Source organism: Dermochelys coriacea, chromosome 1 (genome assembly GCF_009764565.3).
Source record: "Dermochelys coriacea isolate rDerCor1 chromosome 1, rDerCor1.pri.v4, whole genome shotgun sequence".
NCBI classification, from domain to species: domain Eukaryota; kingdom Metazoa; phylum Chordata; order Testudines; family Dermochelyidae; genus Dermochelys; species Dermochelys coriacea.
This window is the reverse complement of record NC_050068.2, coordinates 339,310,600-339,326,130: the sequence shown is the minus strand read 5'-3', so window position 1 is coordinate 339,326,130 and position 15,531 is coordinate 339,310,600. Positions and strand designations below refer to the sequence as shown.

General features: G+C 44.7%; 1 protein-coding gene across 2 annotated transcripts in view; it reads left to right on the top strand.

Moving 5' to 3' along the window:
* CAMK1D (calcium/calmodulin dependent protein kinase ID) overlaps positions 1–15,531 on the top strand; it is a 384,449-nt gene that overhangs the window by 159,624 nt on the left and 209,294 nt on the right. For both annotated transcript variants that reach the window (XM_043498442.1, XM_038404661.2), the window contains exon 2: positions 9,805–9,936. In XM_043498442.1, coding sequence (XP_043354377.1) covers positions 9,805–9,936 — 132 coding nt within the window. The remainder of the gene's footprint in view (positions 1–9,804; positions 9,937–15,531) is intronic.

Genomic DNA, 15,531 nt, shown 5'->3' with positions numbered 1-15,531 from the left:
TTTAGGGGATGTAGGAAAGGAACCTGAGCAGAGAAATGTAATCTACTTTATTGTTTAAATAATATTGCAATACTTTTTACCTTCAACAAAATTAACCCCCTAAAATGTGGAGCTTCATTGGGGAACCAGCTCTGTGTCTGCAGAGAGGAATGGCAGTGATGCAGGAAAGAACCACTTGCTTCATCAGCAGTGCAGTGAAGAATAACACTGACCCTTGCCCTTGTTATTCAGTTGTCCATTAAGCAAACAGCAACAGCGTTTTAAGCAAGCCTAACAGCATTGTCCGTTGTCTGGAACACGTAATAACAGTGTGGTGAGTGAGAGGTTTTTTTAAATTTGTGATAGATGGTCAGCATGGGAAAACAAGCAGCACAGCTGTGTTGTGCAACAGAAGTCAGGGAGAGAGGGAATATTGTGAGTTACGTTACTAAAGCAACACTGGAGCGAATTTCTTCTAGTGTTATGTTAGAGACTAATATGGCCCACTAGGTATAAGGCAAATTTTTCAAACTTGGGTGGCTAACTTTAAGCAAGCACCAACTCTGAAATTTTTGGCTTTAACTCATGGGGTACAATACTGCAGTGCTTTTTCAGGCAAAATGCCTTTTAACTTCAATGGGGATATTGCTTGAGCACGGACTGCAGGACTCGGTCCATATTTATGATGAATGAAAACAGACAGAAAAAACAGTTGCTCTGTGATACAACAGAATATTGTGAATGGATCAAAAAGTTTCAGTGTGGCCTTTCCCATTCTTTTATATCGATCTGTTCTGGGATATGTAGACAGCGAGTCTGGAGACCCATGTTCTGTTATCATATATGCCACTGACTTGCTGTATGACCTTGTCTTAGTCAATTAACATCACTGAACTTTCAAAGAATAAACCTGTCAGGGATGGTCTAGATAATACTTAGTCCTGCCTTGAGTCAGGGGACTGGACTAGAAGACCTCTCGAGGTCCTTGCCAGTCCTACGATTCTATGATTCTATGTGTAAATGTTTGACTACAGTACAGAAGATATTGCACATCCTGGAAGTCCCTCGTTCCTGGCCAGGACACAGATAGAAATACCCCAGCAGTAGTCACTCTTGGTTTCACACTGGACTAGAGTTGGGCCTGGAGCACATCCTCTCATCCAAATACCCATGAACTTTGGGGAACTTTGGACCCAAGTACAGGTCTGAACTTGGCAGTGTGGGTCCATTTCTACACAGACCCAAGTGCTTTCTGGGACATGACTTAGTGACCAAATTTTTTTACTTTCAGTTATTAGTTTTGTGTTGGTTTTGGTGGTGTGGGTGCTGGGATGGGAAATGACAACAGGCATTAAGTCAGTTGTGGAACCAGCAACAGAATCAGACTCCCGCTTCCCTACTCTGACCAGTAAACCACACAGTCTCTTAGCTGATAAGAGGTGACAGTGTGACCAGCTAGAACCTTAGGGCATGCTGGAGCTTACCTATTATGAAAGTGCCTGTGAAGACTTTTTCTATTTATTTGTGCCAGTGTGTTTGGTGATTTAAACTTAGCCTGTCTGTGGAGAATCCAGGAAGAGAGAAACAACAATCTGTGGTTGTTTAAGATCTTTTTTATGAAATGGCTTACTGTTGTTTGGTCAATTTCACATCTCAGAGGACTCTTCACACTAGAAATGGTGTATTTTCACACCATTAGTGCTCACTGATTACTTTCCATAGCATGGCTAGGGTAAAGTGCACAGCAAAACCTAACTGTATCATAATTAAGATCGTTAGCTATATAGAGCTTGACGATGTGAAATCTGTTGCATGACTACTGTTGATTTAGTATGACAGAGCACCTGCTAATGCAGTGGAAAACAGTTCAACGTTTAAGTCTCAGTGAATGGAAAATTTAAGTTTTATTCCTTCATCGGCTGTTTGTTTGACAGAGCCTGTATTTGTATTTTTTGTGGCAATGAAGCACATTGAGATACTATGGCAAATGCACTCTGCCATAAATACATTTCATTCATTTTATCTCAGGATTTGAATTTTCATATTTAAATCACAGTTTGAACAGTGGTTCTCAAACTAGGGGCGCTGCTTGTTCAGGGAAAGCCCCTGGCGGACTGGGCCAGTTTGTTTACCTGCTGCATCTGCAGGTTTGGCTGATCATGGCTCCCACTGGCCGCGGTTCACCGCTCCAGACCAGTGTGGGCTGCGGGAAGGGCGGCCAGCACATCCCTCAGCCCATGCCGTTTCCTGTAGCCCCCATTGGCCTGGAGTGGCAAACTGCAGCCAGTGGGAGCCGTGATTGGCCGAACTTGCGGACGAGGCAGGTAAACAAACTGGCCTGGCCCGCCAGGGGCTTTCCCTGAACAAGCGGCTCCCCTAGTTTGAGAACCACTGCAGTTTGAACAAACTAGAGAAATGTGGAAGGGCAAAGATTCTTGCACCTTAATACATCTTTATATGCACTACAGTTTAATATTGTAGCTATTGTTTTCTTTTAGAAAACTGGCAAAGATGGAATTCATTTGGATGCAAATACAATGTGTTCTAACAAAGTTCTTGAAACCCTAATCTGTGCTTATAACTCTATATTAAAGAGAGTAATTAGGATGGGAAATGATACAAACAAATTAAAATTATAGAAGGTGGACCATGGTCCACATGGTTTTAGACGCTGCATGGTCCAATGGTTTTAGACGGTGATAGGGTATCAGGATTCCTTGACTGTCTTCCAATGTTTGGTCACTGGCTGTGTGATCCTGGGCAAGTCACTTACCCCCTCTGTGCTTCTATTATACCCTTTTTTGAAACATGTTAAAAACGTACCTAGATCACAGAAGTGTTTTGTGGCTTAATTAGAGGTTTGCAAAGACCCAAGCCCCTAGGATGAAAAACTGCATGGCCAAGACTTCTAAAAATAGGAGCCCAAAATTCAGCTCCTAAGTCCGTATTTAGGCACCTAAATAGGTGGTCTGATTTTGCAGAAGAGCTAGGCACCCACCAGCTCCCATTGATTTTCACTTTTGAAAATCAGGTTCCTTATTTATCTAATATACTATATTAACTTTAGTTTAGGCTGGGATTTTCTAAGGTGCTTAAAAGTTTTGGAGGCTTGGGGTGGGATTTTTCTAAATTGCTAAGGGATTTAGGAATAGTAAATATGCTTCTAATTCCCTTAGGCACTTTGAAAGTCTCACCCTTCGCTATTTCCCATTTAATGGGAATTTGGCATCCAAATCACTTAGTAGCTTTAAAATCTCAGCCATTAGGTGCCTAACTGTAGTCAAATGTTTTTTTAAATCTTGGCCTATCTGTGAAAAATACCATACAAGTTTTCCCTTTAGTGTGAAAATAATTTATTGGTCACATTGTGGGAGAGGGACAAAATCCTGCAAGTCATTTTCACAAGGTAGAAAACTCACTTTACTTGCTGTCTTCATAGGCATTGTACTTTTTCCATCCATGAAATTTCCGATAAAAATACATTCACTCTTCAAAATCTTACTGATCAGTTTGTAAAGACATTGATTTTTGTCATTTATTCTGTCATCCCCAACATAGTCTTGCCTTTCACAGTTTCAGGACTCCACAACTACTTTGGAAATGTAGCTTCCATAAGACTGCTCCCTAGGGAGTGGATCTGGCAAACACTTAAGCACCTTCATAGCCTCATTAAATGCAATGGGCACACTCACATGCAAAAAGTTTCTCATACTTAAATATTAGCAGGAGAGGGACTTATGAGAACTTTGTAGAGAGATAGGCTATGTGCATCACAGATTTAGGCCCTGATGCAGGAAAGCATTTAAGCATGTACTTGACTGTAGGTATGTGCTTACATCCTGTTGGCTTCAGTGATGTAAGCACAAGCTTAAAGTTAAGCAAATGCAGAAGTGCTTTGTTGAAGAGGGGATGGATTTAAGCTTGTGCATAAGTGTTTTGCTAAATAGAGGCCTTAATACTTTGGTCACCTTAGAATCAGGATAGGACTGACCACTTCCCTCCCTAGCTTTCCCCACGGTCTGAGTAATGGATCTACCAATCTTAGCAGACTACATGCACCATCCTTCCAGCAGCAATGCTATGTGGGATGTCATTTGATAGAACTCATCAGCTTAGCAGCAGACTGGAGTCTGATCAATACTTGGAAAGAAAACTCCCAAAGAAAACTCAAGTTCTACAGGGAGTATCGATGGAGGTTCACGTAGTGGCACTCTGAGTCTGTTACTGAGTCAGTGCCGTGGCATGCTGGAATGTGCTATTTGTATGAGATGCAAATGGGAAATCTTGAATCTCTTCTTGTCATTAAAGATCATGTGGCACTTTTTGTGAGATTAGGGGGTTCAGTATCCTGTACAAATTCCAGGTGCGCGGTTGCATTCTGCTTGTCTAAAAATTCCCCCGGTTTTTTCTACACTTTTGTCTTGTAATATTGCAGGGCGCTGTTAAACAGCTGCTGCCTTCCACCCAGTAGGAGAAAGCTTTGGGATTTTTGGATGAAACATACTTTATAAATGGCATTCATTCATCTATAAAGATTGCATTTGTGGTCAACAAGGGAGGGAGGAAAAAACCCAAAGGTAAAAGTGGGTTGCTATAAACTAACACCATGGAATGATCGGCAAGTGTCTGCGAGCCCCCACACAGCTAATACTGCATATAAAGTTGTCTGTCCAGAGAATATTAGGGAGCAGAGTTCAGAAAAGCATTGTACAATGGAAATAACTAACTCAGGACGGAATAAGACTGGATTTTGGATTGAATTTACTTATTATCCCTAGTGATGTTTAATAAAATCTGTGTCCTTGTTAAAAAAAATCATGCTGCTTTGATGTTGGGTATATAGTGTTTACTAAAACTAAGCAGCCTTTTATAGAGAGTAACATGCAGAACTCTTGCTTATTTTAACCCTAGAGAGAAACAAAGATTTCAAAATATTGAAGACCCCAGAACTAAATTTTTGCTCTTTATTAAAATCTTGATGTTAAAGGAGACATTAGTGCCTTAGACTAAAAATATTCTCTAGCTGGACTGATGGGCTCAGTGGTTCTGGAGCGCTCTGGCTAGGAAGGGAAGTATGTGATATAGGACATACATGAACAAAACATGAGAACAGAAATGGGTAATGACTGTGGTTTCCTATGTCTCCATTTGCATTTGTTCATTTTTGGGGAAGAGTTGGTTGTGACCTTGTAAGAGGCTGTAGGTCTGCCTCCTTGAATCCAGGGGAAAAGTTGCTACTGTGGGAACTAGTGAGAAGGATTGAAATGTTGGAAGCTGGGGTAAGAGAGTCAATTCCGAATAATGAGGTGGCAGAATGTTCTGATGCCTGGTTGGTTTTGGGAGGAGGAGGAAGAGGGGGTAAGGGGAAGGGAGGGAGAAACACAGTTTGCACAAATAAATGGATAAATACAGCAGACATAGATTCTAAAGTGAGAAGGGGCTCATCAAGTCAGCCCCCCTGCATATTGCAGGCCGTGGAACCTCCCTAAAATAATTCCTGTTTGAATTGGGCAATGTGCATCTCTGGTGCAACTTCAGTGATTATGCTAGAGTTGAATTTTGCCCTTAAGGCTCAATCCTGCTTCTGCTGAAGACAGGAGGAGTTTAATGGGAGTTGGATTGTACTCTTAAGGATGGATGAATGTGGCCCAGTAGCTCAACAATTAAGCTAAATTCCAGTCCATCCATACACTTTAATCTCTCCCCCCTACATCACCGGTGACAACTTCACCAAGACTGTTTGGAGCTGTCTTTGGGTATGTCTACATTGCAGTCACAGTGTGCTTGCAGCACATGTAGACAAACCCCAACTAGTTTTAATGTAGCTAGCTTAGAGCAGTCAGGCCACGGCAGTATGTGCATTAGCACAGGCTGTGCAAGCCCATTCCTAAACCCCCATAATTACTTGTGCACGCTAAAGTCTGTGCTGCTGTGGCTTTGCTGCTATCACACCCTGTGATGGCAACATACCCTTTGTTTCCTCTCTCTGGCTCTTGCTAAGCCCTGTTCCTTCTTCCTCTATCATATCTATGCAATCCTTTCCTTCCTCTTGATCTCCATCCCTAATTCCCTGGGCCTTTCCTGAATTAATCCCCTCTCGACTACTACAACCTCCTTCTCTTTGGCTTCCGATATGTCTCTCCTCTCCCTTTTAGTCTTAAGGTTGTCACTGTCTTTCATTGCCCCCCTGGTTACATCCTCTCCCTAATCAGTGATGCCACTTTGGGGGCTGTGAGCCCCCAAAGGAGAGGTGGTTGTAGGTGCCCACCATTGCTGGAAGTTGTCACTCTCTGGGGATATTTTTCACCACCACAGGCTGTATGAATCTAGCCCAGTGTCTGTTCAACACTCACAATGTGAAGAGTGGTCTATGAGTGCCAAAAGCTTCATTCAGCAAGGATCGTCCCATTTTGTCCTTCGAATGAAAACAACCATTAAAGAAATATGGTGTTAATCATAGTGAGTAGAACTCTTAAGTTCCCAGGAAACATTCAAGGGGCAATAAATTCACATCCAGGGTCTGGTACAACTTCTGTGCCCAGAGTCTTGCCAGTAAATGGAGGAGGAAACACATGAAAATTTTTATGGCAACTGAAACCCAAGTATTTCCTAAGCAGTGCCTACTGAAAAGGAACATAAAGGCCGGGTCTTCATTTATTTCATTGTTTTAGAACGGCAGGTCTTTAGAAATTCTGTTGCCCTGCTTGGTTCTTTATTGCTCAAGCCATTAGATACAATGTGTGTGAGCCCCAGAATGCAATGTGTTGGTTCCACAGTGTGCCGAAAAGCTATTATCTAAGCCCAGAAGCACTGAGCAGAAGTCAGTGAGGTTACCCTGTTTGTAGAAACGCACAAGATTCATAGATTCATAGATACTAAGGTCAGAAGGGACCATTCTGATCATCTAGTCCGACCTCCTGCACAGCGCAGGCCACAGAATCTCACCCACCCACTCCTATGAAAAACCTCACCTATGTCTGAGCTATTGAAGTCCTTAAATCATGGTTTAAAGACTTCAAGGAGCAGAGAAGCCTCCCTCAAGTCAACCATGCCCCATGCTACAGAGGAAGGCGAAAAACCTCCAGGGCCTCTCCAATCTGCCCTGGAGGAAAATTCCTTCCCGACCCCAAATATGGCGATCAGCTAAACCCTGAGCATATGGGCAAGATTCACCAGTCAGATACTACAGAAACAGATACTTTCCTGGATAACTCAGATCCCATCCATCTAATATCCCATCTCAGGGGATTAGTCCTATTTACCCTGGATATTTAAAGATCAATTACTTACCAAAATCCCATTATCCCATCATACCATCTCCTCCATAAACTTATCGAGTAGAATCTTAAAGCCAGATAGATCTTTTGCCCCCACTGCTTCCCTTGGAAGGCTATTCCAAAACTTCACTCCTCTGATGGTTAAAAACCTTCGTCTGATTTCAAGTCTAAACTTCCTGGTGGCCAGTTTATACCCATTTGTTCTTGTGTCCACATTGGTGCTGAGCTGAAATAATTCCTCTCCCTCTCCTGTATTTATCCCTCTGATATATTTATAGAGAGCAATCATATCTCCCCTCAACCTTCTTTTAGTTAGGCTAAACAAGCCAAGCTCCTTAAGTCTCCTTTCATAAGACAAGTTTTCCATTCCTCGGATCATCCTAGTAGCCCTTCTCTGTACCTGCTCCAGTTTGAATTCATCCTTTTTAAACATGGGAGACCAGAACTGCACACAGTATTCCAGGTGAGGTCTCACCAGTGCCTTGTATAACAGTACTAAAACCTCCTTATCCCTACTGGAAATGCCTCTCCTGATGCATCCCAAAACCGCATTAGCTTTTTTCACAGCCATATCACATTGGCAGCTCATAGTCATCCTATGATCAACCAATACTCCAAGGTCCTTCTCCTTTTCCGTTACTTCTAATTGATGCGTCCCCAACTTATAACTAAAATTCTTGTTATTAATCCCTAAATGCATAACCTTACACTTCTCACTATTAAATTTCATCCTATTACTATTACTCCAGTTTACAAGGTCATCCAGATCCTCCTGTATAATATCCCGATCCTTCTCCGAATTGGCAATACCTCCCAGCTTTGTATCATCTGCAAACTTTATTAGCACACTCCCACTTTTTGTGCCGAGGTCAGTAATAAAAAGATTAAATAAGATTGGTCCCAAAACCGATCCCTGAGGAATTCCACTGGTAACCTCCCTCCAACCTGACAGGTCGCCTTTCAGTAGGACCCATTGCAGTCTCCCCTTTAACCAATTCCTTATCCACCTTTTGATGTTCATATTGATCCCCATCTTCTCCAATTTAACTAATAATTCCCCATGTGGCACGGTATCAAATGCCTTACTGAAATCTAGGTAAATTAGATCCACTGCATTTCCTTTATCTAAAAAATCTGTTACTTTTTCAAAAAAGGAGATTAGGTTGGTTTGGCACGATCTACCTTTTGTAAAACCAGGTTTTAATGAGGTTGTGATCAAATATTAACATTTTAAGAGTTGCTGGAGCATGGCTGTGGTTTGTTCAGGCTGCTAATGACTTGTCTTTTTATGGAGTGCCATGTGGCTGGCAGAATAATCTACTGATTGAAGGAAAACATATCCTGGTTCTTTTTATTTGATATAAATATGATAATGCAGCTGTATGACCTTGGGCTGTGATCTTGTCAGATAAGCAATTGGCTGTGAGACCTATAGGGCAAACCAAGGTGCTGCAGGAAATATTTTTTGATTAGCCGTACCTTAGAAATTTGCCATTCTGAACCAGAACCAATGTTAATCTAGTGTAGTATCCTGACCAGTACCAGATACTTCAGAAGAAGTTATAAGAGATATACATTAAAGGCGAGTTTTTTTCCCCCAACTCTTGGAAGTTAGTGGTTGGCTTGTACCCTCAAACATATATATATCCTTTATACATTTTTTCCTATCTGATGTAACTGTGGATGTTCATATTACTCACGTACATGCCTGATCCTATTTTGAATCCTCTTACGCTCTTTGCTTCAGTAATCTCTTGTAGCAGTTTGTTCCAAGGATTAGTTTTACATTGCGTAAAAAGACTCATTAGCTATTCTTCTTCTCCATCTGAATCAGGATTGAACAAATGGTGCTAGGGCACACTGGGCTGCTGAATGTGCCATCTCATCTTTCAAGGGAGATTTACAGCTCTGGTCCTCACCTCTGGTGATCCTTTCCATGGCACTTTTAACAATAATTGGGAAGTTATTCCAAGTATCTTGGCCAAGGATCACTAAGCAAGCATTTATGAACATTTATGAACAAGGCCTCCTAAAACCTCAGAGAGTGAAGTATTATTATAGGTGGGAAATTTAGGCAGAAGATACTAAGTGACTTACCTGAAGTCACATGTTAAGTCAGTGGCAAAACCAGGAATAGAATTTGGAGGTTCTAGGTTCCAGACTTGTGCTTATACTACGTTGATTGTAAGTCCCTTGGGCAAGGACTTTTCTGTTTCTTCTGTGTTTGTAAAGCTCCTAGCACAACAGGGTCCCAGTCCATGCCTAAGCTTTTAGGTGCTGTTGTAATACAAATAATAATAATAATTAATAAAAAATAGACCATGATTCTTTATTAAAACTGTCCATTTACTCAGTAAGCCTGGGCAACAGGAATATGCCATGAATGTTAACATATGCATAGTTTATAAAGCAAATGAAAGATGCTATATATGTGTAAAATGTTCTTGATAATACAAATGGGTATAGCAGCTTTCATAGACCTATGTCCACACCTGAAATACAGGTACAGAAAGGATATATTTTGAGACCAATCTTTTCCTTCTTTCAGGGGTGCGTTTTCTGAAGTAGTTTTGGCCAAAGAGAGGGCTAGTGGAAAACTATTTGCAGTCAAGTGCATCCCCAAGAAAGCACTGAAGGGGAAGGAAAGCAGCATAGAGAATGAAATTGCAGTCCTGAGAAAGTAAGTATTGAATACCTGTATCTCCTTCTACAGTTTGAATTGGCCCGTTTGTCCGCTCTGCAGAGCAGGAAGTGCTGTGGTCAGTGAACAAGAATTGTGATTTGTAAATGTGACTGAGTTGCTCAGTTTATTGCAGGTGGTTGGGAACGTCTGGGCATAAACTGTGCTGTAAATGTTTTCAGAAATTATCTGTTATCCTTGTGCATTAATGCAGGTGGGTTAATGCATAGTGGTGGGGCGGGGGGAAGCGGGTCTGGGGAGCATAAGAGCCCCTAAATGAGGCCTGATCCTGCTTCCACTGAAATCAATGGTGATTTGGCTATTGACTTCCGCGGGTGCAGGAACAGGCTCATAGATTAACTGCTCTAAAGCAATCTGAAGCCAACCCTCACTCCATGTGATGCAGACTGTTTTAGTTGGTGGCGGCACCTTGTATCACTGAGATTAAACCTTCCCATCTCTGTTATTGACTTCTCAGAACAGTTCCATTGTGGCTCATTTGTGCATCTCCTATAGTTTCCTCTCTTCATTTACTGTAACATTTGACTGCTAAATTCAATTCAGTGTGTCCTATTTTAACATTTCTCATGATAAAGCAGGATCGCTGGGAAATAGATGTAACCTTTTAGGGCCCAATCCTTGCATTTTTCATCCCCCCCAAACTCCTACTGACTCTGACGGGAGGTTTCGGTGTGCAAAGACTGCAGGATCAGGCCCCAAGTCTTGATCATTTATAAAGTACACATTGATAATCATTTCAGCAGCGTGCAACAAAACCAGTCCCAAACCTTCAAATCAAAACTGCCACAACCATGCTAAAGACACAGACAGTGAGAGCTGAAAGATTGGGGCAAAAGGGCAAACTCAGTCACTCTCAGGCAAACCATCCCAGTAGATGAATGGGATCCATTCCCGTGGAGTGAAGTCGATGGAGCTCCATGGGGTCTCAGAGGTTTGCCCCAGATGCAAGATCAAGGCTTAAATTAGACCCCCTACAACAAAAACACATATGGTTCAGGCACAAGAGTGGGAGGGGGCTGCCCCAAAGAGGAGATTGGCAAGGGAAGGTTGAGAGAAAGAAGTGTGTTTTAAGGAGCAGGTTGAAGGAGGAAGAACAGGTTGTTGGCATAACCCACAGGTCTCAAACCTGGGCCTGCAGGGTTCATGGGAGCAGCCACACTCTAGTCCTCTACCTGGTAGTATGCTGACAATAGTTTATTTGGGACCCATGAAACCCAGCCTCAGTGTGAGGCTCTGCCCCTAAGGTCCAGTAGGCAGAGTGGCTGTTTGGCCTCCTGGCCCTGCCTAAGCCAGCAGTAGGATCAGGAAGCTGTGTGAAAAACTAGGCTCTGCCCTGCTCTGGACTCTGTGCCTTGTGCTATCTGCTTCTGCTTCTCCCGCTTGATTTCCTGGTATCTCAACCCATCTTGACGCGTGGCATATGATTTGTGGTTCCTGACCTCCAGTTTGTCTCCTGCCGCTTACCCCGGGTATCCTGACCCGGCCTGATTCTGGTTCGTGCCTCGTGGCACTGATCTCGTTTGTCCTCTGCTTCTGACCTCCCGGTCTCCTCACCCCGCTGATCCTGTCTTGTGATGGTGGACTCTGGCTCTGACTATTAGGTCTGGCTGCCCACGACCCGGCTGTGACAGTTGTGTATTGTTGCCGAGCAACAAAGCTCATCTGCAGTTTAGTGGCCGCATCCAGGCAACAGGGGCAGTACCATCGGGCAGTCTGGAGTAAATGTTGCTTCGATGGAACCATCCACCGATGTTCACATCTTGGCACGAGACTGGTAGTTTTTCCTTGAGTAATGATGGCTTTGCATAAACCTTGACCCCCGGGATGCAGAGCAGACAAATCATTTGGGGTCATTTCTTGCTTCTGTTTGGTAAAGTGTTTCTCCTATTTTCTGACAAAGCATTTCTTGAGAGAAGAGGAGGCAGCAACAGAGGCTACACCATTCGAACTGCAATGGCAAAGTAGCATGTGGGTGAAAAATGCCATACAGGTCATACAGGTAGATCCACTTGGTGTGCTGCCCACTCAGTGGTAGATTTAGAGTTAGTGGGGCCCTGTGCTCAGCTTCATTTTTGGGGCCCCTCCTTGGGACCCAGCCAAGAAAAAGAACATTCTCTCTTATCTCCCCCCGACCCCATTTTTCATTCTTTTTCTCTGTATCCTCCTCCGGATAAGTAATAGGAAGTAAATTAAATTAAAGTGAGGTACCTTGATTGTTTTTGTAGTCTAACTTGTTTTCCTACAGACCACTTGAAAATCGCTGAGGGTCTCAGCGGACCACTTAATGATCTTTCCAAATATTGTTTGTACCGTTAGCTAACTATTATAAAGCTCTTTGGATAAGAGCGCTATATTAAAAAAAAATTGTTAAAAAGTATTGGGGTGTGGGGTCTGGCCAGGATGTATGGTGCGGGAGGGGGCTCAGGGCTGAGGGTGCAGGGTCTGGGAGAAAGTTAGGGTGCAGGAGCAGGCTGGGGGTTGGGGTGCAGGGTCTGGCCAGGAGTTAGGGTGCGGGAGGGGGTTCAGGGTTGGGGCAGGAGGTTGGGGTGTGGAGCGCTTACCTGGGGCAGCTCCCGTTCGGTGCAAGGGGTGCAGGTGGGGATGTGGTGGCGGGGGCAGGAGTCAGGTAGGGTAGGGGGCTGTGGGTGTGGGGGGCATGGAGTGTGGGGGTTGCAGGAGTCAGGGAGGGCAGGGTGTGTGTGAGGGGGTGCAGGAGTCAGGGCTGGGAATGTGTGAGGGGGGTGCAGGAGTCAGGGAGGGCAGGGGGCTGGGCGTGCAGGGTCTGGGAGGGAGTTAGGGTGCAGGATCAGGCTGGGGTTGGGGTGCAGGGTTTGGCCAGGAGTTAGGATGCAAGAGGGGGCTCAGGGTTGGGGCAGGAGGTTGGGGTGTGGAGCGCTTACCAGCAGCAGCTCCCATTTGGTGTGAGGGGTGCAGATGGGAATGTGGGGTGTGTGTGTGCAGGAGCTCCTATTTGGTGCTCAGGGTGGGGGTGCAGATGTGGGGGGTTCGTGCAGGAGTCAGGGAGGGCAGGGGGCTAGGGGTGTGTAGGGAGGTGCAGGAGTCAGGGCAGGGGGCTGGGGTTGTAGGCTGGGGTCATGGGGGTGCTCCCAGCCCCCTGCCCCACCCCAGCCCCCTGCCCTGAGCGGCTCACGGCAGAGAGCTGGGGGGAGCTATGTGTAGACGGAGTGTGGGGGCCCCACCTTTGCTGCGCCCTGCCCCGATTCCACCCCCTTCCCCAAGGCCGCGCCCCCACCTCTTCTTCTCCTCCTCCCCTGAGCGCTCTGCGGACCCGCTTCTCCCCTCCATCCCGGAGGGACCTGAGCACCGGCAAACAGCTGTTTGGTGGCAGAGGAAGCGCTGGGAGGGACAGGGAGGGGCGGGAACGCAGCACGCTCGGGGGAGGAGGCACGCTCGGGGGAGGGGGCGGGGGAGGGAGGAGCTTGGCTGCCGGTGAGTGCGGAGCCTGCAGCAGGAGCCCCAGGAGCCAGCAGGACCAAGCTTCTGCCCCCACAGCTGCCTGGCCCTGAAGCCCCCTGTCGTTGGGAGGCCCTGTGCCAGGGCACCCTGTGTTTCACTGTAAATCCGCCTCTGTGCCCACTGCACATTAGGAGTTTGCTGCAATGAGAAAGACTTGTTCATTTTTATCTCTTAATGTCTCCTACTTAGTTGTTGCTAATACAACCTTAGGTGGTCTCTGTATTTACTCTGAAAATAGATTCACTTTGTTAATGATCCCAGTATTGAATTTGTGTGTGGCACCAGGGAAACACTGAATTTAAAACAAAAAATCCCTACCTTTCTGTTCACAATTGAGGAGGGAGTGGGAAATCAGCCTATTTCACTGCTCAAACAGACACTCCAAATGAATTCTCTCTTTGATAGGCAGATATTAGACATAGCTTTAAACATGGTTGGGTGGATCTTGAGCTGCGGTTGCTAGGCTGCCAAGGTATCTCTAATTGTCCTGCTTTTGTTTCTGGTGAGCTTAATGCCCAGGGTAACGTTTAGTGTGTATGTTGTCTAATTACTGGTTGGAGGGCCAGAGTCTTGGGCTGATTTACAAGACGATAAGGATTGGTGGTAGCCCTGTCTGATCCCGAGAATGGTGCATGACTGTAGGAGGAGATAGAGATTCACCCCCATTCCATGAGAAAGAAGTATAGAGGTACTAGGAGTAGATGCAGAGATCACATATTAATAGATTCAACGGCCAGAAGGGACCATTGTGTTCATCTAGTCTGACCTCCTGCATAACCCTGGCCATGGAACTTCCCAATAATAATTCCTGTTTGAATTAGAGCTTATCTTTCAGAAAAAGCATCGCATGTGAATATGCAGACCTCTTTGGATCCCAGTCCTTCCCTTTGTCCTTGCACTGTCCCCATGGAGGTTGCTAATGCCATCAGCTCTCACAGGAGAAGAAAAAGGACCCCTCTAATTGTGACCCAAACATAATATTTGTGACCTCTTTGGGGAAGAGTCTCTGGCCAGGAGTTCTGTGTTCCCCCTCCCTCTGCCCGATCTGCAAAGGATGACAGTCTGTTACAGCCCCAGCTAGAGAGCGTTACCTCAAGCTGTGACAGCCCATTCTTTTAGCTCTGGAGGTCCCCAATACAATCCCTGGTGGCTTGGCCAAGAGTAGCATCCATCACATAAGGAAACCACCCAAACTAGTGACAGAGGCAAGGGGGGTTCACCTGAGAGCTAGGAGATGACACTGAGAAGGCACTCAGCACTCACAGTACTGCCCTGACTCCATGATGGGGGTTGGTTCCTCACAACTGATAGGCAACCACAGGAAACCTGAGAGGGGCAGTGTGTGACAGCGCTCTTCGCTGGATGACAGCTGCCAGGAGACAAGGCCCATTGAAGATGAAAAACCCAACCCCCACCCAGTCAAATGTAGGAGGGAGAAGAGAGAACTCCTGGCCAGTGTTACTTACCCCATTGCTCCAGAGGAGGTTTGTCTGCGCCTCCCTTCCAAGTCCATGTAGGTCTCTGCAGCTGCAGAATCCCACCAGATCATGCAGCTCTGGCAGGCTATATACCACTGAAGTGCCAGACTGACAATTTGGATCCTAGTGAGTATATCATATATTAAAATGGAGCGTAGTATTACCTTTCGTTGGGGTTTGGTCCTGCTTTGAGCAGGGGGTTGGACTAGATGACCTCCTGAGGTCCCGTCCAACCCTGATATTCTATGATTCTTTTATTTAGGATCAAGTTTACATATCATAAAACCTAATATCAGAGCAGGAAACTGGGATTCAGAACTCCTGGATCCTATTCCTGGCATGCCATTGATTTCCTTTATCACCTTAATATCTCACATCTTATTTTATGCAGCTATAGTTTGTGAAACAATTTTTTTCCTATTAACTTTTTATTAAATTAATGTATATAAAACAACAAACTATACATAAAACTTCTCATAAAGTGTCAACCACTGGCTACCTAATCTTAACTATATTTAAAACATTTGATTATATATAATTTGAATGGTTAAAGTATAAATTAATTATTTGTATTGCACAGTTTACAAACAAAAATTGTTTATTGGGAAAAAAAATAAAA